Source organism: Myiozetetes cayanensis, unplaced genomic scaffold (assembly GCF_022539395.1).
Source record: "Myiozetetes cayanensis isolate MyiCay16 unplaced genomic scaffold, myiCay2020 scf4, whole genome shotgun sequence".
Taxonomy (NCBI): domain Eukaryota; kingdom Metazoa; phylum Chordata; class Aves; order Passeriformes; family Tyrannidae; genus Myiozetetes; species Myiozetetes cayanensis.
Genome location: NW_026087631.1, coordinates 34,893,734 through 34,915,161, shown reverse-complemented (window position 1 = coordinate 34,915,161; position 21,428 = coordinate 34,893,734). Strand labels below are relative to the sequence as shown.

Genomic DNA, 21,428 nt, shown 5'->3' with positions numbered 1-21,428 from the left:
GCTTTGCAATAGAAAAACCTTCAAGAGGAGAAGAGTTTTTTATCAAATGATAAGATAAAAATGCAACAAAAAGATAAAGATGCATTTGTCTGTAGACAGGAGTGGGAAAGTCGAAGAAGTAAAAGGTTTGGATATAACTAACCCAATGAAAATTAGAACACAGAAATTAGAACATTTGTTTTACTAGAAATAAAACCAGATGCTTTGAAGTGTTTATTATTGCCTTCAAAAGAATGTTGAAGAGATTGCATAAAGAATCACATTTTTAAAAACTTTTGCAAAAACAACTGAAACAGCATATCCTGGGGGAAGGGTCGTGTTTACTTGTAGGGCTTCCATGCCCGTTTCCCCGAGATGATTTACCAGAGTCCAGTTTTAAGATTAAGCTTCTGTCAATTACACAGATTGTAATTGTAAATTTAGATTTGTAGAATCATAGAATCTGTGTCCTTTATTTAGAATGGAGTTACATCTTCCTAAGGAACTCACAATCACTAGCAAGAGTAGTTAAATTCTGATTCTTGGAGGAAAAAATGTGCACAGAACATGCCACTTTCTTTGCTAGAACTCTCTCTTCTTAGAGACCTCCTGTACTCCAGACATAATCCCAGTAGAATTAAATAGGGAAAATACACCTGTGAATATCAGCAATTTTTATGAACACTCTGGGTAAGTGCAAACCAATAATAAAACCAAATTTCTCCTCCTGCAGGGCTGTGGTGTGAGGTGAGGGTTCAGTTGTTGCTGGCACTGTGCAGGGCCTGGTGGGCTGACCCGGGGCTGCCTTCTCTTTCAGAGAGGAATGGCTGGCACCTTCTGCCGTCTGCTGGCTGGCCGTGCCTCCACCGCACTGTTCGCAGCCGCGGGCACAGGGGTGCTGACCACGGGCTACCTCCTAAACCAGCAGAATGTGAAGGCTGCCGTGCATGAGAAGAGGAAGCTCTTTCCTCCGAGGTGAGGATGGGGGGACAGGCAGGGAGCTAGGCACAGTGCCCTGGCCATGGGTGTAGGAGAAACACCTGGCCCTTGGGAGGAAGGGGATGCCTGTGGAAGTGGCATAGTCCTCGTGTGGTCTGTCCAGGGGCTGAAATACAGGGCACTCTGTCCAGGCACCCTGTCCTAATATCTCCAATATCAGATAGCACCAGCAATGGCCTTCAAGACCAGCCTAACATCTTTATTTTCCCTGGCTTAGTACACCATGCAGCTTTGGGCAAATACAACGCCATTAAACCAAACCCTGGTATTGCAGAAGAAAAGCTGCCCAGCGGCACGTCAGACAGGCCCACTGGTGTTGATGAGAGCAAGTAGGCTCCAAACTACAGAGCACTTCAGCTAAACTGAATTCCCTTCCTGCTTGAACTAATCATTGCTGGAGCTCTTTTATTCCTGAATAATGGTGTTTTAGCAGAGCTTCAGTGGAGCTTAGTACAGTTTCAGAGCTCATTGGGATTCATTTTCCTGATGGCAGAAGGCAGTTTGTGGGGCAGTTCCAGCAGCCAGAATCTTCCTTCCTTCCTAAAATTCAATGCAACATACAAACAAAGAATAACTATAGTTTTAATGTACTCTGAGTGTCGTGTTCCCCGTAATAAAGCAGCCAGGGTCGCTGTTCACAGGGAACAGGTTAATGTCTCCAGGCTCTTTCACCCCCAGTGCGGACTATCCCGATCTGCGCAAGCACAACAACTGCATGGCCGAGTGCCTCACCCCCGGCATCTACTCCCGCCTTCGGGACAAGATGACCCCCAATGGGTACACCCTGGACCAGTGCATCCAAACTGGGGTGGACAATCCTGGCCACCCTTTCATTAAGACGGTGGGAATGGTGGCAGGGGATGAGGAGTCCTATGAGGTAAGAGGTTTCCACAACACTGTTGTGTTTGGGTCAGTTTTCATGGTGTCCTTCCCCATTAGGTGAAGACAGATTTCCAGTAGGCTACGTGTTCCTAAGACAAATTGTATCCCAGAGGGTACATAAGGGCCAGGGCATGTGCATAAAGATGGTGTTTTCTCTACTTTTCCATATTAGGAAAAGCGTGAACATAAGGTATTGCTGCAGGTGTCTTCTCTGCTGCAACTGATGCTAACAAAGATACCTACTTGGCACCTGCTACCTGCCTCCAGCAGCTGCCCTCCTTCCCACAGTTAAAGTTAGTTTATGGCAAAGCTGTCCAACTCTAGGACGCACAAAATGAATGTAATGTAGAAATCACATTGTGGAACAAACAGCAGGGGCACAAGCAAACCAGAAACATCTTCTGGAAAGTTCCAGACATTGTATCATTAAGCCACAGCTTTTGGACCATGAGGAAAAATGAAGACCAACAGCATTAGGGTGGACAGTTTATTTAACTCTGCAACGACAAGAAGAAAACAGAAAAAACGCTTATTTTTATTGACTTCTGTAGTCTGCTTCCTTCAGTCTACTTTGATGGTACCTGTTATTACACAGCCTCTTAACAGTATCCCGAGCTCAGGGCAGCTGAGGGTGGACTGGCATACCTGCCATTCTGGACTGTCCCCTCCTGGGGTTTGTTTTACCTGTCCAGATGTGCCACTGCCACTGCTCCTCATCTGAAGGTGAAGTGGTGGTTGGTGCTGGCACACCTGAGACAAGTGACTCTGACCAGGACTGGTATCCCATGGCAGGTAAAACACAGAGTATTTATTCCTGCATGACCCAAAGCCAAGAGGCAAGTGGCTGGAGAGTTCTGGGTGTATGTTCTGGCTGGTAATACACCCCAAAAACCAATAAGGTTTTCATCATGTCCAGTCCCTATCTGTGGTAACTACAGGCAGGGACTGCTCTGATTGGAGGTGGTACATCAAAGCATTTCTGTGGTGCAGACTCTTTCTAGATTCTCTTGACTCCATAGGTGTTTGCTGAGATTTTTGACCCTGTCATTAAATCAAGACATAATGGCTACGATCCACGGACAATGAGGCATCACACTGACCTGGATGCATCCAAGGTAGGGTTGAAATAAAACAATGAGACAACAAAGGATATGAGCTGCTTATTACAGTGGTAGTATTGTATGCAACAGTACCTTTCTTACTCCTGATCCAGCTCTGAAGACAGCAGCTTTAAGGAAAGTGGGATGCCGCTCAGCCCTGTCAGCTGCATCCCTTGTCCATAGCAGGGACTCAGTCCCAGTGGAAATAAGCTTTTGGGCACTGTGGGTCTGCTCATGAGTTTACAAATCACAGAATCGTCATGAAATGGTTTGGGTTGGAAGGGACCCTACAGCTCATCCCATTCTACCTCCTGCCACGGGCAGGGACATCTTCCACTATCCCAGTTTGCTCCAAGCCCCATTCAACCTGGCCTTGGATACTTCCAGGGACAGGGGAGCCACAGCTTCTCTATATTCCTCACAGGATACCTGTCCTTGCTTCTACCCTCTGCAGGCTTCCTTTTTGTGTCTGAGCTAGACTAGGAGCTCTTTTTGCTCATCCACAGAGGCCTCCTGGTGTTTTTTCCTGACTTCCTCTTTGTTGGAATGCATCACTTCTGAGGTTGGAGGAGTCAATCCTTGCACATTACCCAGCTTTTTTGGACCCCTCTTTGCCCCAGGGATTTATTCCATGGTGCTCTAACAAGCGTATCCCTGTAGAAGCCAAAATCTGGTCTCCTGAAGTTCAGGGTAGTGAGCTTGGACTTCAGCTGATCATTGTTGTAAAGGGTGACACCCCCTCCCCAGCTCCCCTGCCTTCCTTCCCAAGGAACCTGTATCCTTTCATTCCAACAGTCCAGTCACAGGAGCCATCCCACCACATGACCTTGATGCCACTAAGGTCACAGCCCTGCAGGCATTGGCACACCTCTGAGTCCTCCTGTTTACTCCTTGTGCCACAGTGTGTTTGCAGAGACATTTAAGCTGGGCCCCTGATGAAGTTGACATACTGGCTGACTTGGATGCAATTTGTTGGGCTGGAAATCCTTGGATAACCATCTGTGTAAGGGTTGAAATGAAAGAAGTGTAATCCAATATGCCCACATACATGTAGTCAAACCTGAACTGCTTCTTAATATTTCCTTCATAGTTCAACTACAACCTCATTTTGGACTTCCCTCTTCCAGAGGATCTTCCCCACCCGGTTTCCTGCCTTTGTCCATATCCTTATGTCCAAAAGCTACCCAGATTCCCTCATATTTTGGGAGCACAAAGGATGAGCTGGTTACTCCAGCATGTTCATCCAGCCAAAGAACCACACTGCTCCATAAAACAGCTCCTGGTGCCTGAAACTCTTGAAGAGCTCCTGGTGCCCCAAGTGTTTGTGATCTGGAGGAGAAGCTACCACTTTCGGGCAGGAAAATGCCCCTCTTTTTATGGGATGGGGTTTGGATTGCTTTAGCAGCAGACTGCAAGATGTGTGTGTGTGTGTGTGTGTGTGTGTGTGTGTGTGTGTGTGTGAACTAACAGAGCATCCTCCCGCAGATCACCCACGGGCAGTTCGATGAGCGCTACGTGCTCTCCTCCCGGGTGCGGACTGGGCGCAGCATCCGCGGGCTCAGCCTCCCTCCCGCCTGCACCCGGGCCGAACGCAGGGAAGTGGAGAACGTCGTGGTCACTGCGCTCTCTGGGCTCCGGGGGGACCTCTCGGGCAAGTATTACAGCCTGACCACCATGACTGAGCGGGAGCAGCAGCAGCTCATCGATGTAAGTACAGTCCCAGGGGCAACACCACCTTCACTCCATCTTCATTCTCCTCCGGGGTACTCGCTGTCCTGCATGACCAGGGAGGGTAATCACAGCGTTACCCCTACAGTTAATGGCCTGCCAGTATTTCCAGTGGGATAGCAAATCATCCAGGGTCTGTGTTTTTGTGAAGCATGTTGCTGTGTAGATCTGAAACGTGGGCTTGTACCCCAGACAGCTGGGGTACAATACATGGTATCTGTATTTTAGACTGTCCTGGTGGGGGGCTTTGGCTGAGATTTCTTTATGCCAAAACTACACTAATTCTAATTTCCCGAAATTTGGCTGTAATTTCATCAAGCTAAACTACACTAATTCTTATTTCCCTAAAATGACTGTAGCCTACTGCACCCAGATGACCTTTTCCCAGTCCTGTCACTGTGTTTAAGAATTTGAAGGCTCAGGCCCGTAACAAGAGTTTTCATTGTCACACAGATTGAAACACAAGGATTTTCACCATGGATTTTGTCACAGCATATGACATGTCAAACAAAGCTTGAAAGTGCTTTTTAAATATCCAACGGAATGGCTGTACCTTCTTAGCTATATTCATGGTACATTAATCCATAACATCAACCAAAAGTGAGCTGATGAAGTAACATAACTATTTATAACCTCAAAATAGGTGTCACAGTCTGGATTAAACAGCAGTTAAGAATTTAGGTAAGGTGAATAACTTTTTTTATTGAATGTCCTTGTTAATATGTTTATTAACAAGATGTTGATGAGCTATTGCAGGTTTTATTTCCTTGCCTGTCTCAGCAGGACAGGCTGAGAAAGGAGAGGTTGAAATAGGAGTGTGCAGAATGTAATTCCTTCATAGTTTAAGGCTAAATGCTGTGGGAAGTGGAATAGGCTTCACAGATTCAGCATTTTACCTTGCTTTGTTTGGCTTTATGCTCATAAAAATTTATAGAAATCAAAGCATTGAGTGTATAAGCTCAGATTTGTCCCTTAATTCACACCATTCCTTAGCCCCTCCAGTGCTTTAGGACCTTGAACCCTTGTGGGATCACACTTTGTGCCAGGCTTTCATAAATACCATTTGATCTCAGTGAGATCAAATTGATCTCAGTGGTATCAAATCAGTGCTACATGACTGGCTGTCAGCCCAGAAGGCTGAGTATTTTGCAGATCTGAGCAGATGCACATAAGGGAAACTAATAGCTCTTTTCTTGCAAAAAGGGGAATTTTTCTTCCAAGAAAAAACGTCAAGTGGAGCCAACTGAGGAAGAAAATTTTGTGTCCCTGTGATGAGCAAAGAGATCTCTATACCTTTTCTTTCTGCATGGTTGGAGTTCTGGCTGCACCATGTCCATCACAGGGTATTCAAAGGTGAAACCTAAAATTCTCCATTAAGGCAAAAAAGACGTAAAGCGCATATCAATGTGTCTACCAAGTCATATGTATTCTGGATAGCTTGCCTCACTATTCTTACTTAAATCTGAGATTTAAACAAAACAAAACCAACACCCCAAGCAAAAAAACCCGCACACAACATTTGATATGGCAGTATTCAAATAATTAAGAACTAGTAATTTTTCAGGATACACATGAAAATCAAATAGTTATTCGGTTTAGAGGAGAAAAACCCTACAAAGATCCAACTATTACTTTAAAAAAATCTAAGCAATTTGGAATGTGGCAAGTTGGTGGCACAGCAAGTGCTACATTTATTAAATCAGAAATAGCATCTCTGTTAAGGAACAGAATGAGTTTCTGATTCCAAAAGGTCAAGATTAGCACTGGTTTAATTCCTACCTTGATTTCATGCTCAGAATAAATATCTTTATGCCAGAGAAGCATCTTTTCAGAACTAGCACTTTTTGTGAGGGTTTTTTTTCAGTCTTTAAGAACTCGTTGTCTTCTCTTACCCTGAGATATGTGTGTGTAGAGAACCCCTCTGGATCTGTCATACAGGTCCCTCTGGAGTACCCTTAGGTGTGCCCACATCATGTTAGGTCCCACCTTCCACCCCTGCCTATATTTGAAAAACACTTCTGTTAAAACATGGTCACTTTATCCATATCAGTGAGAATCTGCAAGACTCAAGAAAATCACCTGGGTAAAGTGCTTTCAGCTGCTGGCAAAGGAACCAGGTTCACAAGCTGTACCCTGTGATTTGCTTGTGCTTCAACTGCCTTCACATAAAATGTATTGGACAGTGTTGCACTGCTGCCTTGAATAAACTTGAATTTTGTTTTATTTTCTCTCCCTCTCTCTCTCTCCCTTCGGCCCCGTTTTGGCACCCAGGATCATTTTCTCTTTGACAAGCCAGTGTCCCCCTTGCTAACATGTGCTGGGATGGCACGTGACTGGCCAGATGCCAGAGGAATCTGGTATGTTGTGTGACGTGCAGGAGCTCGTGTGTGCTTTAAAGATCATGTTACAAACCTCCTTGCTTGTCCTAACCTTGCTGCCACTCTGTCCCCATACTCACTGTGTGTCCAGTTGGCTTTTTTAAAAAAGAGTTTTAATTCCCAGGGCTGAAAGTAACTCTTTTTTTTCCAAATAATCTGAACAAAAAGGAAACAGGGAAGTTGAATTTCCTGCTTTGTTCTAGGTTTGTTTCTACTGTCACAACACACTTGATGCATGTTGTGCCCAAATGCCATATTTTCTGTGGAGATAAAGGGATAACAGCTCCCAGATGAGTGCACACACCCACTAGCAGAGCTTGGAGGAGGCTGTGCAGGGCACAGCATCTGCATCCATCCTGTTGTACTTCTAGGCATTACCAGAGGCTTTAATGCTGAAAAATGGGGCAGAAAGGATTCTGAGGAATCACCTAGCTGTGGAACCTGATCATCCATGAAATCCAATGACCTGCTGGAAATCTGTAAGGATTATTTTACATCAACAAGCTTCCTACTAGATTCAACAAGATGCAGGTTCCCTGGTCCCCATCTAAATCTGAGGAAAGGAAAAGGATAAAGCTTGAAGCACATCATTCACTGTCTCTACAAACAGGAGGACCAGCAATTTAATTTCTATTCAGGGATCTCTTGAATAAAACAGACCTGGGTTTGGCTTCTTTTACATGTGAAATATCATGCAGACTAAAAAAAAAATTAGTGTGATTGGAAAGTATTTCTGTAAGTAATATTTTGAAAAACTTCATCTTTTGAAAGAAATCGTTGTCAAAAAGATTATAGGTTATGGAAATTATTTTGCTTTTAATGATTGTGATCCTGTCCTTGTTGTGAGCTGCAGGACTATTCCCACCAACATCACCAGCAGCAATGGCACAGTGCAAGTGCATGTTTCTTAAAACAGTGGGGCGACTTGATTAATTAAAGGGGGAGGGGAGCCAGGCCAATCTCAGAATTTTTGTAAAACCTTCCCCTGAGCATTTTTACATTACTGAGGATGAGGTGACTGTACCTTGAGTGACCCAGTGTCAGGGCACAGGATGTTTATAACTCCTCATGTTGTACTGGCAAACTCCAAGTGCAAAAAGGAAAAGGAGACACTGTAAAAGACCAGCTGAAAGTCAGGCTCTCAGTGATCTTGAACTTCCACTTTCATGTGTCTCAAGCCTGGTGGTATTTCACTGTTGGCACAAATGAGTCTGATCCCATCAATCACCTTCTTCGTGCTGTAGAAAGGCTGTAGTAGGAGACAAGGAAGGTGGAGAAGAAGCCAGGAAAAGTGACCTCGGGTGTGACACAGCACTTAACAAACCTGGCTATGACTGCCCAGGGCAAGAGAGGGTTTTCAGGTGTTTCTGCCTTTATTGACAAACCAGCCCTATCTGGGAGCAGCATCTGCAATCCCTGGACATGGCACTTGATTGATGCAGCCATCTAGTGCACTGGGATTTGATTTAGGGGAGAACACAATTCAGTAAGGACATATTGCTTGGCCCCCAGCAGCATGTAGGTCTTTGGGTTTTTTCAAGAACAATAAACCCCATCCCTGGTGGCAGAGGATGCAGGGTTTGGCTTCTCCCTTGGCTGCACCCCTCAGCTGTGCTCGTACTAGAGGACAACACATTTTCCCTCACTCAGCACTGCAGCAGCATGATGTGATCAGGAAACTGCTTCAGCTGTGCCCAAGAGACCTGTGTATTGCTACTGGCATGAGAGATCTGACAGTGAAATCAGCTCAAATCCCTCACCACACAGAACAAGGCTATTTCTCCACACTTAACATCTCTGTTGCACTGAAAGTCTATGACAAAACCAAGACTACTCAGAGCTATTTTTCAGGGCTTGTCTTTTTAAAGACACTCTTTTTTTCCCTCCTCTTTCAACCAGGCATAACAATGAGAAAACATTTCTCGTCTGGATTAATGAAGAGGACCACACCAGGGTGATCTCCATGGAGAAGGGTGGCAACATGAAGCGGGTGTTTGAGAGGTTCTGCCGCGGTTTAAAAGAGGTAGTATCTCAGTGAGTTTATTATTCCTGTTTGTTTATTGCTGTCAGCACTGCTCCCTGTGCTTCACACTGAGCTGATATCTCAGGGAGCGGCAAAATGGAGTAACACCAGTCCACACAGCAGTTAAAGGAGGAAATATGGGCAAATTGGTAACTGAGTTGTAGGGGAAAACAAATAAATATTCCCCTTTTTGCCATCTTGGGCCTGTGAACTGCGGAAGTTCATAAATCAAGCATTTTACTTGGATTGCTTGATTTGCCTGAATGAAAAGTTTATTTAGCTCAGCCTCCTGGTTCTTGTTCCTGATGCTGGGAGATGGGTGGAAGCTGCTGAGGTTGCGCACAGGACTCGAGACTTGGGACCCATGACCACTTTTGGGGAGATATGGGGCTTTATGATTAAAATACTAAGAACTGATAGCCAGGAATCCTGGATTTTATTCTGGTCTAGCTATTCACAGTGATAAAAAAGGTCTCATGAGATGGTGGTTTAAAACAGTTTTGGCCAGACAGTCCAGGTACAACTCAAGTTGCCTCTGGGCCCAGTGAAGTCCTGTGTACTGCTCTGGCACAGAAAAAGTCAATTTAACAGAGAAAAAGGACTTCACTGTGTCCCATGGGCAATATCATAGAACCCTTGAATGGTTTGGGTTAGAAGGCACATTAATGACCCACTAGTTCCAAGCCCCTGCCATGGACTAATATGGCTGTGCACCCCTTTTTTTATCACTTCACAGCTCTCAGTCAAAAAAAACAAGGCCAAGTAGGGACTGCAGGGCCTACAGAGTCTTTGCTGTGGAAGCAGAGGGAGCTCAGAGCATCCATGGGGAAGTCTGAGTATGGAGTGGGCTTTGGGGCACAGAAAAACAAAGTCACCTGACAGGTGCTCCTATGCCATCAGGGAGGTGACTGAGTCCTGGCTGGTTCCCAGGGCACACCTTTGGGGCTGAGCAGTGCACAGGGGGTGGCCCAGGGGACACAGTTCGCAGAGGTTGCTCCCAGCTCTGACTGTCACTGAGCTCAGCCCATGTCAGCAGAGCAGCACCTGTGGACCTGGCCAGGCAAAGGGGTTCAGGCAGCTTTGGGAACTATCACCAGCACAGGTGCCTGGGGCAGGAAATCAGGTCTAGTTTCCCACCATCTGTTCTGTTGTGCTCACACAGTATAGAAATGATTTTAGAGGCCATTTAGTCTGTATCCTTCTGCAGAACAGAAATATTCAACTATATTTGCAGAAGTCTTGTAAGCATGAGCTGGTTTATGCATCCAGTTCTCCTCAGGAGGAGAAGAGAACTGAACTGAAATTGTATTTGGATTGTACAAGTAAACCTGGGGAAAGCAGATGGGTGAACAAAGTACAAGCCTACTCAAAGGTCAATAGACCCTTGTGATTTTCCTGCAGATAATTATTTCACTCTCCTGTCTAATCTGGTCAGAGACTTACTAATGAAAAGCATGTACAAGCTGTGTTGTCTCCGTATAAAGAAAGTGTGACTGTTAATACTGGTCATTTAGAGGCCAAGTGTCCTCCCCCAGGAGTCAGGGCATCACCTTGAAAATTACACAAAACTCAGATTCAGCTCCTTGTTTGCTTCATAGTGTTTGAGTCTTTTGGGATTGTGTGTTGCAAACTAGCTCCAAAATTACCAAATTAGAAAAAAATGGCAAAAGCCACAATCTCAGACATGGCTTCATGAGCTAAGGCTTTACAAAAACACCAGGACAGGGAGCTTTGTGATGAAGTGGCAAAGAGTCTGCAAGGTAGCGGTCGTGAGAAAACGACAGAGAAATCCTTCTGGTACCTGGTGAGTGCAAACATTTGTGTCACACCTAAATCAGACTGGACCCAGGTGTGACTTCCTGCCACTCCACTGGTGTTAGTGAAGATCATCAACACAAACGCATGGCAACAAGAATCTCAGCTACCAACAGACATCTTAAAATGAGATATTTGCATGTTGTCCTTTTTGCTTTCTTTCTGTCTTGCCACCATAGGTGGAGAGATTAATTAAGGAACGAGGCTGGGAATTTATGTGGAATGAGCGTCTCGGGTATGTCCTGACCTGTCCTTCCAACCTGGGCACTGGTCTGAGAGCTGGAGTCCATGTGAAGCTGCCCAGGCTGAGCAAGGTATGTGAGTCCTTTAAAAAGCCAGTGACATAATTCAGCTCTTCTGATTTATAAAGGAATAGATGAAAAATGACAGCTCAAGGCAACTGCAGGTTAGCAGGATGGGTGTAATGCAGGTCTAATTGAGCACGCTTTAATTCTGCAAATCATTGTCTTTGTTATGGAAATTATGTGCTTAGCAGGAAGCGGCCAGGACTGGCGGTAATCCAAGGACAAGAAAACTCTCCACCTCCACCGCTGCCTGTCCCTCTGGCAATGCTGTTAATCCATGGATCACAGCATGGCAAGGACACAGCATGACACACACACTGATAGGCAGTAAGCTCAAACCTGTTTCTTGTGACAGGACCCCAGGTTTCCCAAAATCCTGGAGAACTTGCGCCTGCAGAAGCGTGGCACTGGCGGAGTAGACACGGCAGCCGTGGCTGATGTGTACGACATCTCCAACCTGGACCGCCTTGGCCGCTCAGAGGTAACCTGCCCTCATTTTGTGGGTTTTTTCCTTGTTTTTTCCCCTTGCCTTTTATCTCAGATCTGTGTTGACACAAGTCAGTTTCCCTGCGGTTGAGTTCGCTCTGCTGACCTCAGTGGATCCACGTCAGCTTTTACTCCTGATGAACCTGGTCCAATGGAAATACTTACTGAAAGAAAAAAATATTAATGCACATGAAGGGCTTGATAAACACTCCTGTTATGGCAATGAAAGAAACCAACCCTGCTCAAGTTGCACAAATGTGATTTGCACCATGCACTGAGGACCTCTGCGTGAGTGAGTATGCAGGTGCTGGAAATGAGCAAGGACGGAGTCCTAACCCATCCAGGGAATCAGGCACTAAAGCAAGGCTTGGATTAGGGTGTTGTGTTCCTTTCACTATTGAGTCATGCACTTCCTCCACAGTTACACAGCAGGACGAGGCTTTCACGCCACAGTTACTGAGGAGTTGGTGCCTTCTTCACATGTCCTGTGTGGCTCCAAGCAGAGGACAGAGGAGAGCTAGGTTTAAATGACAGCTAAGTTTAAATCAAGGCAAAGTTAATCACCAACCATGAGCCCTCCCTGCTGGGCTGCAGGGTGATGAGATGGGTTTGTCTCAGACATTTGCTTTGAAGCCATTTCAGTCAGAAGGAGCAATTGTTGTACCAGAGCATGGAAATGACCCTGCAGCCTGGTACTGCTGCTGCCCTCCTAGGAGGCTTGTGTCCCACACCTCATTCCAGATTAATATTCAGGTGTTCTGTAAAGCAGAACAGCTCCCAAGAGCAAAGCTAATGAGGATGGGGCAGAAAGAGTCATGTCAAAGAGCTGCAGCCTCTTCCCACCAGCTCTGAGCCAAACCCTCCCTGAGAGGCTGCGGCAGCTAGTATGCAGTTTGGTCTTGCTGTTGCAGCCCAAAACCCAGCCTGATTCTGGGTAGGTTTTCATAACAGAAATATAACCCAGGGACAAAGCACGTGGTCACAACTAAACTCAGCTCAGTCCACAGCCAGCCAGGTGGTTTCCCTTCTCACTCATGACTGGGACAGAGCCAAGGCAGGTACCCTGTGCTTTCTTATTCAGAGGTGCCCTTGAATGTCTCCACAATCATAGAGAGAGGTTTGGAAATTTTAAATTTCGAAGTTTGATGTAGGCATCTATGTTCCTTTGGATCTAGAACAAAACAAATGACAGTGAATGAAATAAATAAGAGTGAAATACAATTAAGCTGTATTATTTGCACAAACAGTCTGTGACAAAGACATCTATTAATACCTGAAACATCATCACTTGTGCTTTATATTAAAATAACATCAGTAATACAAAAGGATGACACAGCCTGATTGAGCCCTACTGACTGACAGCCTAAGCCTAAAAATTCTTTCTTATATGAAGATTTCCACTAGTCAGTGATGCCTTCTACAGCAAGGATCCAAAGGATTAAGCCAACACATAAGATACAATCCCTACCTTGAAGAATCTGAAATCTAAATAAGACAGGACATACTCAAAGGGATAGAAATGTTTTATTATAAGATATAATTTTTTTAGTACATAATAAAATAAATTCCATTACGTGGTAAATGCTTTTGCAGAACTGGATTATGTTCCCAAAGCTGCAAGATAAAATTGTCTGTATTTTTGCTATGTTTCAGTTACCGGTCAATGCAAACTTAATAGGAAATTTGTTTTCTCCTGGAGACTGCAAATTCAGACCTCTGATTTCCCCAAACAGCTGGTCTGTAAAAGGCAATAAAATAAAGTGTTAAGTCACTGAAATGCTTTATAGGAAAAACAAATCCCTTGAAAATCAGCAACTGTCATAATAAAGAGACAATGGGATTTAGTCTTTGCACTCAGTTTTAACAAGCCAGTCATTAAAGGTTGCTAATGAACCATTTCATGAAGATTAAGACATATCAGTGCTATAGCTTGCTGGCTTACAATGCCACAGGGCCTGTGGTCCTCACATGTCACAGCCTGTGCAGAAAGTCTGCTGGGGACTTTCTGAATTTCTGGACAAGGCTCCTGGTATTCTTCAGCAATTCTGGAACAGGTTACAAAGGCACCACTCTCCCTACCCCTCCTCTGCCCCCAGCACATAGATTTACAAATTTTGGTGCTGCTCCTGGCCTGGACCTGATCCCATCCCTGCCAGTGTAAATCAGGAGCTAAAAATGAGTGCTGGATGATGCAGAGCCAGCCTGCTCTTCTCCAGAGATGTGGGTGCTGAGCCTGGCAGAAGGGGGAGGACATTCATCCCACCAGGGCTGGGGTCATCTCTAGGGGAAGGACAGGGGAAGGACATTTGTGGAAAGGGTATCTGTGAAGAAGGACATCCATTGGGAAGGACATCTGGTGGGGAAGGACCTGTCCCTGAGTTGATGAGCTTCCTCAGGCAGCCTAAAAGGCCATGGCAGTGCTGACATCCTCCCAGTCCCAGCCGCATGAAGGACACCCACCCTCTGCCTCCAGCAGCTCCCAGGTCCAGTGAGAACCAGGGTAATGAGCCTCTGCCTTCCTCTCCTTGCACCAACATCCATGTTAATTCATTTCTATGTCTCTGTGCTCAATATTCCTGTAAGCACAGGGTGTTAGGGGCCTGGAGCTGGAGAGACCCAGCAAGGGACTTCAGTGCTTCAGCAAGACCTGCCTGGTGATGCTGAGTACACACAACATGGTTATGTTCTCATCCTCCTACATGGAGTGTGGGGAACAAGCTGTGCCAGGCATCCCTTCCCAGCACATACCTGGGAAAGACCCTCATGGTCACAGATCTCTCAGCTCATGCCTAAACATTTTATGTAAGGGCTTTTGTCTGGTTTGTTCCAATGGGAGAAGAGTTTGGTGGAAATAACTTTGGGGACCTAATTAAAAGTTTCTGTTTCTGGTGGTCCAAACTTGGGGCAAACAGGAGAAGGGAATTACTATGGCTTTGCATGACCCATTCTCCCTGTGCCAGAGGGTGTATGATCTCCATGCTGTGACTGTCCTCAGGGGTCACTTTACCTCACAGCTTTACCTGCTGTCATTGCAATACAAGCCAACTTTCTATTCCTCTATTAACAGATGAGCTCAAGCTTCTATTACTACTATTTTCTTCTTGTTTTTGTAGGTGGAGCTGGTCCAGATTGTCATCGACGGGGTCAATTACCTTGTTGACTGTGAGAAGAAACTGGAAAGAGGTCAAGACATCAGGGTGCCACCTCCTCTGCCTCAGTTTGTCAGGAAATGATGTTGCTGCTGATGGTGGCAACTGATGGTAAACTGGTGGCTGCCATTCTGATGGGAAGGCACCTCTGTATATGTCTGTATAAATATGTTGTGTAATAAAAACACTGCCTGATACCTGAGGCCTCCTCCATGTCTTGCTGTATTGGCAGAAACCGGTCTTTGTGCAGCTTCACGGGGCTGCACCCATACAACCACCTCCCCTACGCTCTCTTTGGGGCACTGCTTCGCTTTCTTTCTTGGTTGGTGATAAGAAACGTACTACTCCAGTAGTACTAGTTTAGTTGTACGCTGCACTTGCACTTCTGGCCATATTTACAACAGCTCCTGTAAGCACCCTATTCATTTCCACCCCATGACCTTGGGCTGCAGCCCAAAAACCAGCAGGCAAATCAGTTTGTTGATATCCTGCAACCCCCATAACCTTGTCCACCATGGCCTGTTCCAGGTAACGGGGACCTAGCTCAGCTGTCACTCCTCAAAGTGTCTGGGGATTTGCTAACACATCTCCACGCTCACCACAATTTCATGTGTGAAGCAGCTCTGTGGAAAGGGAAAACCAGCAGATGCTGACAGTCCCTTTGATTACTTCTTTTTGCATATTGAAACATACTCAGCATTTCACAGCCACCACATTCAGAACAGCAGTTCACAGGAAGGTCTCTCAGTGAGTCATATCTGCAGAGTGACTGGATAGCTGGGCCATAACTGGTTACAAACTTTAAAAATCACAATTGGGAGCTAATTGAGAGCTGGATGGTGAATCAGGAGCTCTTGATAATCAGGAGCCTGGTGAGAGCTGTTGAGTGTAAAGTAGACTGGAGCTTCCATGTGAGTGCTGGTTCTTCCTCATCTATGCTGGGAACATTCCTTACATTTTGCTACTGGCTTTCCAAGTGCTGATTAATAATTGTAATTCTGGGAGAAGCAAAGAGAATTCTGCTGATTTTACACAGAACATAAATAAGTAAACCTGGAAAGATTTCAGTGTTAGCTCTCCAAAACCCTAAACCTAACACAAAATCTGCCTGTGAGCCAAACGTGCTCAGTTTTCATCCTCTATTTGGTTTTCCCCTGCTGGCTTGCAAACTACTGATGGGCAGCACCAGGACATCCACTGGCAGCCACTTGCTACCAGAATTCCTGAGGGCCTGGTACTGGAGCTGATGATTCTGTTGTAATGTCTTTACTAACAACCTGGATGATGAAGTGCATCTCACAGTCAGTCAGTTCACTGCTGGGGCTCAACAAAAGGGAGCAGCTGTACAGCTGGAGAGCAGGGCTGCTCTTCAGAGGGCATTTCACTGCAGAAATGAGCTGGTGGAAATTCCAGGGAGTTTGACAGAAGGAAAGAAGGAATAGGGAAGAAAGTCTTCCCGTGAGGGCAGTCAGGCCCCAGCACAGATTGCCCAGAGAAGCTGTGGCTGCCCCATCCCTAGAAGTGTCCAAGGCCAGGTTGGACGGGGCTTGGAGCAACCTGAAATAGTGGAAGATGTCCCTGCCCAGTGCTCGTTCTAAGCAGCAGCGATGCAGTTTAAAACACACTTTGTGAACATCTCCCTCTAGTGGGCTCAAAGACACGGAAAAACGGCAAAATACGGCCATTTCCCCAGGGAGAGAAAGTATTAAGGATAATTACTGAAGAATATATAATATTTTTATATAATATATATAATATAGATATCCTTATAAGATCAACTCAAGACCACCAGGATACGTCATGGAGATCTAGTGCAACGCTAAAAGTACAAGAAAAAGAAGACTGACTTGAGGGGAAAAAGTTTTGCGTTTATAAACATTTCAACAGTTGAGTAGCATCCTCCAACAACACAGTCCTGAAGATGTGCTCTGTAAGCCTCCAGCGAGCAGAGCTCGCCACACCTGCACAGGGGCAGCAGCTCCTGCAACTCCTCCCAGTTCTCAGGTGAGACCCCACCTGCAGAGCTGCGTCCAGCTCTGGGGTCCCACAGCAGAGGGACATGGAGCTGCTGGAGCGAGTCCAGAGGAGGCCACAGAGATGTTCCCAGGGCTGGAGCCTTTCTGCTCTGGAGCCACACTGGGAGAGCTGGGGGTGTTCACCTGGAGAAGAGAGGGCTCCAGGGAGACCTTAGAGCCCCTTCTAGTGCCTAATGGGGCTCCAGAAGATCTGGAGAAGGACCTGGGACAAGGGATGGAAGGACAGGCCAAGAGGGACTGGCTTCCCACTGCCAGAGGGCAGGGTTAGATGGGATATTGGGAGGAAATTCTTCCCTGTGAGGGTGCTGAGGGCCTGGAATGGATTCCCCAGAGAAGCTGTGGCTGCCCCTGGCTCCCTGGAAGTGTCCAAGGCCAGGTTGGAGGGGGCTTGGAACAACCTGGAATAGTGGAAGGTGTCCCTGCCCATGGCAGGGAGTGGGATGGGATGAGCCGCCCGCAGCCCCCATCCCCCTGACACGGCGCGTCTCCCTCGGTCCGCGATCCTCATCTCCTCCTCCCCCCGTGTCCGGGTCCTGCTTCTTCATCTCCACCTCCATCTTCCCTCAGTCCTGGGGGGCTACCCCTCCTCTTTGGTCTTGGTCCTGGTCCCCCTTCTCCTCCTCCCCCTCCCCTCTCATCATTCCCCGCCTCCGCTCGACCCCGGGGACTCCGCCTCCTCCCCCCCGCCTTGATCTCGATTCCGCTCCTCCTCTTCCTATTCCCTCTTCCATCGTCATCACCCGGCGCCGCCGGGTTTTGCTGAGAGGCCGCTCCTTCACCGGAACCCTGCGGGACCCTCATTTCATTTCCACCCCCATTTCCTTGCCCTCCATCCATGACCCGCTGGGCGCGGCGGAACGTCCCGCCCGGGGCGAGAGCGCTGGACGCGACCCCCTGGGAAGAGATGAGGGGGCCAGGAAAGGAGGAGGAGGAGGAGAAGGAGAGGAGGAAGAGGAGGAAGAAGAAGGATTATGTGAGCGAGGACGTGAACGGGTTCTTGGCACACCGGAAGCAGCAGCAGCAGCAGGAGGAGGAGGAGGAGGAGGCTCTGAGGAAGGACCGGCGGCGGGAGAGCAGGAGGGTGAGGAGGCAGGAGAGGAGGAAGAACGCCATGGTGAGTCCTGTGCCACGCAGAAGAGGGACGTTCCCTCAAATTCTTAAGTGTTTGATCAGTCTGCCAGCGCCCTCGGAGGGCTCACAACAACACTGTGCAGAATAAACCCTTTGTTAATATCGTTGTGACAACTTCGGGGAGTGCCGGTGACAGTGTCTCGCTGCAGAGATGTATTCAAAGCAATTTACTAATTCAAAACAATATACGAATGCAAAGCAAATTCCAGTTACTAATAAGAGCTGGCTCGAGGTAATGATTCTGCACGCACAGAGCATGGTTCTTACCCAGTGAGTCCCTGTGAGGCAGAGAGAGGTTCGGTCCATCGGCTGATCCCAAAAGTTAGACCGGAGTCTTCCCAAACTTCTCCCCGTTCTTAAGTTACTTTTACACTACTTCTTTATGTTTAGGGGGAACTTGAGTGATGTTAGTCATACATCTTAATCAGTGAGTGGTAGTCGTACCTTGGGAGGGTATCTCACCTGAAGTGGCCTTGGTGTGGGAACATGGTCAGCCCAAGGAGAGGGATTGAACCAGGGCTGCTAATTCAACAGCAAGACGTGGTCCTTTATCCCTCTTGCGTTGCAGCTGCTGTGCGGCTGAACCATCAAATTCCCTCCTTTGCAAGGGCTCCAGTGGAGTCGTGGGTTCTCCACCCTCCCTTTAGTCCCCCTTGGATTGTGTTGTGTGTGTGGGAGGTTCAGTCCAGGGAGTAGCAATCCTGTTTTCCCCTATAATTTCCATACCATTATCTTTTTACTCCCCGTCATTTTTCACAGCATTGTTAAACCCCCAGGAAAGCCCCCGTGTGGGAGGTGCAGACCCTTCTCCTGGTGCTGGTGCTGCCAGGGGGTCTTAGCGAGGAGCTCAGCCCTCATCTCCTGAGGGGACCCAGTGTGTCAGGTGAGGCTTCAGGTGAATAAAGCGAAGTCCCTGGAAGTGTCCAAGGCCAGGTTGGATGGTGTTTGGAACAACCTGGTCTGGTGGAAGGTGTCCCTGCCTATGGTGGGGGGTGTTATGACATGGGCTTTAAAGGTCCCTTCCAACACAAAGCATTCCATGATTCCATGGTCCAGGGTGTGCAGTTGTCAGTGGGTGAATGCCCCAAACAGTGTGTTGCTAGTAAAAGGAGAAAAATGCCCATGGTAATGTAGTTTGATGGCACAGAGCACTCACAGTTATTTCTGTGGCAGACCACAGAGTCTCCTTTCCTGGCTGTCTTTCCCTCAGGAGAAAATCCCTTGGTGCATCTGCCTTTTAGGCCTTGTAATGCTGGGATTTACAGGTCTTTGGTTGCCATTCACAGAATCACTGAATTTTTCTCTTCAAAGGTGTGTTTCCACTGCAGAGAACCTGGGCATGGTGTGGCTGACTGTCCTGCAGTCCTGGAAAGCCAAGACATGGGGACGGGTATCTGCTACCGGTGTGGATCCACGGAACACGACATCAGCAAATGCAGAGCCAAAGTGGATCCAGCCACTGGTGGGTCTCAGAAATTTGTGGTGTTTTGAGGAGCTTTGGTCTGAGTTGTCTGACTACTGAAACATCAGCTTTTTGTGTTAGTAATTTAACTCTTGCACTATGATAATGAGAAACCTGACATGTGTTTTGTACATAAAGTAAGATACTGTCATTACACTGTGTTCAGTCTGCGGCTTCACAAAGGTTTTGATGTGCATCATAAACCCCGTGGGATTTTGCAGGGCCATTTCCATATGCAAAATGTTTCATCTGTGGTGAGATGGGGCACCTGTCAAGGTCGTGTCCGGATAATCCAAAAGGATTGTATGCTGAAGGTGAGTGTGCTGATTTACTAAATTAAGTAAAATCTAATTTCTGTGTCGTTCTTACCTGATACAGAGCAAAGTAACATTGCAAGTGAATGAAGACTTGGCTAAAAGGAATTTCTGTGTCTTTTTTGGTGAAAGCAGGGAATTCTAGGGAATTCATTGTCAATTAATTACCTGGGGATTTCTGTTTTAAAGGTAAGGTTGGCATTAAACAACAAGATGAGGTGCAAAGCGTGAGAGTTTGCTTGTGCTTCAATATCAAGAGATACACAAAGAAACAAAATCATGTTGTAGTCAGTGTTTATTTACATGTACATGCACCAAATTAGGTGGTAAAAACGTACTGTCACCCTATTAAGATTTTGGGAGGTGGCAAATCACAGGCTCTCACTAGAAGAAGGATATCTTCAGTTTGAGTGACTTTAATGAGAAATGGGATCTAAGTTTGAAGGTTTTGCTCAGATTCTGCTCTTCCTGACTTCCCCATTGGCACCAACAACCAGCAACCTGTTTCCCCAGTACAAATGTGGGGTCTGGCAAATTCCAAATGGTGATCTCGCAGCACGGTGAAAGGGGGAAAAGAATCACTTCACTTTGAAATGTTTGGATTAGGAGTAGAGAATTTAAATTTCATATCTCAGTTCCTGCAGTTGGATTATCTGCCTCTCAGGAGCTCCTGTCAACTTCAAAAGTTCCTTTGAGTATGAATTTTGGCAGAATGCAGCTGGTTTCTTAAAAAGAGAGCTTCCAACAAATCAGAAATGGTATGTGATGCTGTACAGAGCAGTACACAAGTAGATCACAAGCAGCTCCATCCTTCAGAGACATGGAGGAAGACATTTTTTTGGTTGGTTTGGTTTTTGTTTTCCTCATGAAGAACAACTTTCTCTGTGAACAGGTGGAGGCTGCAAACTTTGTGGGTCTGTGGAGCACTTCAAAAAGGACTGTCCAGAGAAACAGAACACAGGTGAGCTGCAGGGAACTGTGCGGTGAAGTTTGAGGCCAGCAGTGTCCATTTACTGCTTTGCCTGACCTAGGTCAGGAAAAGGGGTTTGGGAGGAGAACTTGGAACAGCAAAGGTGACCTTTCTTTGGCAGCGAGTGCTGATATTCAGGGGAGTGTGGAGGAAGGCAGTAAACTGCAGTACAAAACTAAGATCTTGCTTAACAGAAAGTTATCTTGTGTATTGCTGAAGGTGATATGAGATAATCTGTATTTTTTTGGCCAGTGTTTGTGCTGCTCTTCATACCTTGGCAGCTGTGCAACCAAACTGGCTGCTGATTTTTGATAGTTCCAGTGTGAGGTGGTGGAAGTGAACACAATGTCAGGTGCAAGGTGGTGGTGTGTGCAGGCAGGTGTGTCAGGGATGGTGGAGAAAGAGGAGACAGGATGTGTGTCCAGTTGGATCCACAGCTAATGAGCTGCTTTGTTACATGTCCTTCAGTTTTCCAGTGTGGGTGGAAGGCAAAAGCATCAAAAGGTTGAAGAATGACTCTGTTACCACCTGAAGTGGTGACAACATGTGTGATTTTTTTCTACTTATTTTTTACGGTGCATAGAATTTCTGGGTTAATAATAAGCCACTTTGGTGAAATTTATGTAAGAAATATTTATGGAGGCAGTAGAGGCAATTTCTGTCTCTAATCT

General features: G+C 46.5%; 2 protein-coding genes across 2 annotated transcripts in view; both read left to right on the top strand.

Moving 5' to 3' along the window:
• Window positions 1-802: 802 nt before the first annotated feature.
• CKMT2 (creatine kinase, mitochondrial 2) lies at window positions 803-14,982 on the top strand. Its single transcript, XM_050329773.1, has 9 exons — window positions 803-954; window positions 1,657-1,855; window positions 2,880-2,975; window positions 4,446-4,667; window positions 6,960-7,045; window positions 8,966-9,089; window positions 11,084-11,218; window positions 11,565-11,690; window positions 14,809-14,982. The coding sequence occupies exons 1-9, from the start codon at window positions 803-805 to the stop codon at window positions 14,926-14,928; spliced, it is 1,260 nt and encodes a 419-aa protein (XP_050185730.1). The 3' UTR covers window positions 14,929-14,982.
• Window positions 14,983-17,619: 2,637 nt separating this feature from the next.
• Window positions 17,620-21,428, top strand: part of ZCCHC9 (zinc finger CCHC-type containing 9) — a 5,413-nt gene continuing 1,604 nt past the window's right edge. The window contains exons 1-4 of the mRNA XM_050329787.1: window positions 17,620-17,994; window positions 19,323-19,473; window positions 19,695-19,787; window positions 20,680-20,748. Of these exons, the coding sequence (XP_050185744.1) occupies window positions 17,716-17,994; window positions 19,323-19,473; window positions 19,695-19,787; window positions 20,680-20,748 (592 nt within the window). The 5' untranslated portion in view covers window positions 17,620-17,715. The remainder of the gene's footprint in view (window positions 17,995-19,322; window positions 19,474-19,694; window positions 19,788-20,679; window positions 20,749-21,428) is intronic.

Bases quoted from the DNA above. Each gene is read 5' to 3' on its own strand.
- CKMT2 (XM_050329773.1), top strand. From the start codon at position 803: ATGGCTGGCACCTTCTGCCGTCTGCTGGCTGGCCGTGCCTCCACCGCA. The intron at 4,668-6,959 runs GTAAGTACAGTC...TTTGGCACCCAG, and splicing joins AGCAGCAGCAGCTCATCGAT to GATCATTTTCTCTTTGACAA. The intron at 9,090-11,083 runs GTAGTATCTCAG...TTGCCACCATAG, and splicing joins TCTGCCGCGGTTTAAAAGAG to GTGGAGAGATTAATTAAGGA.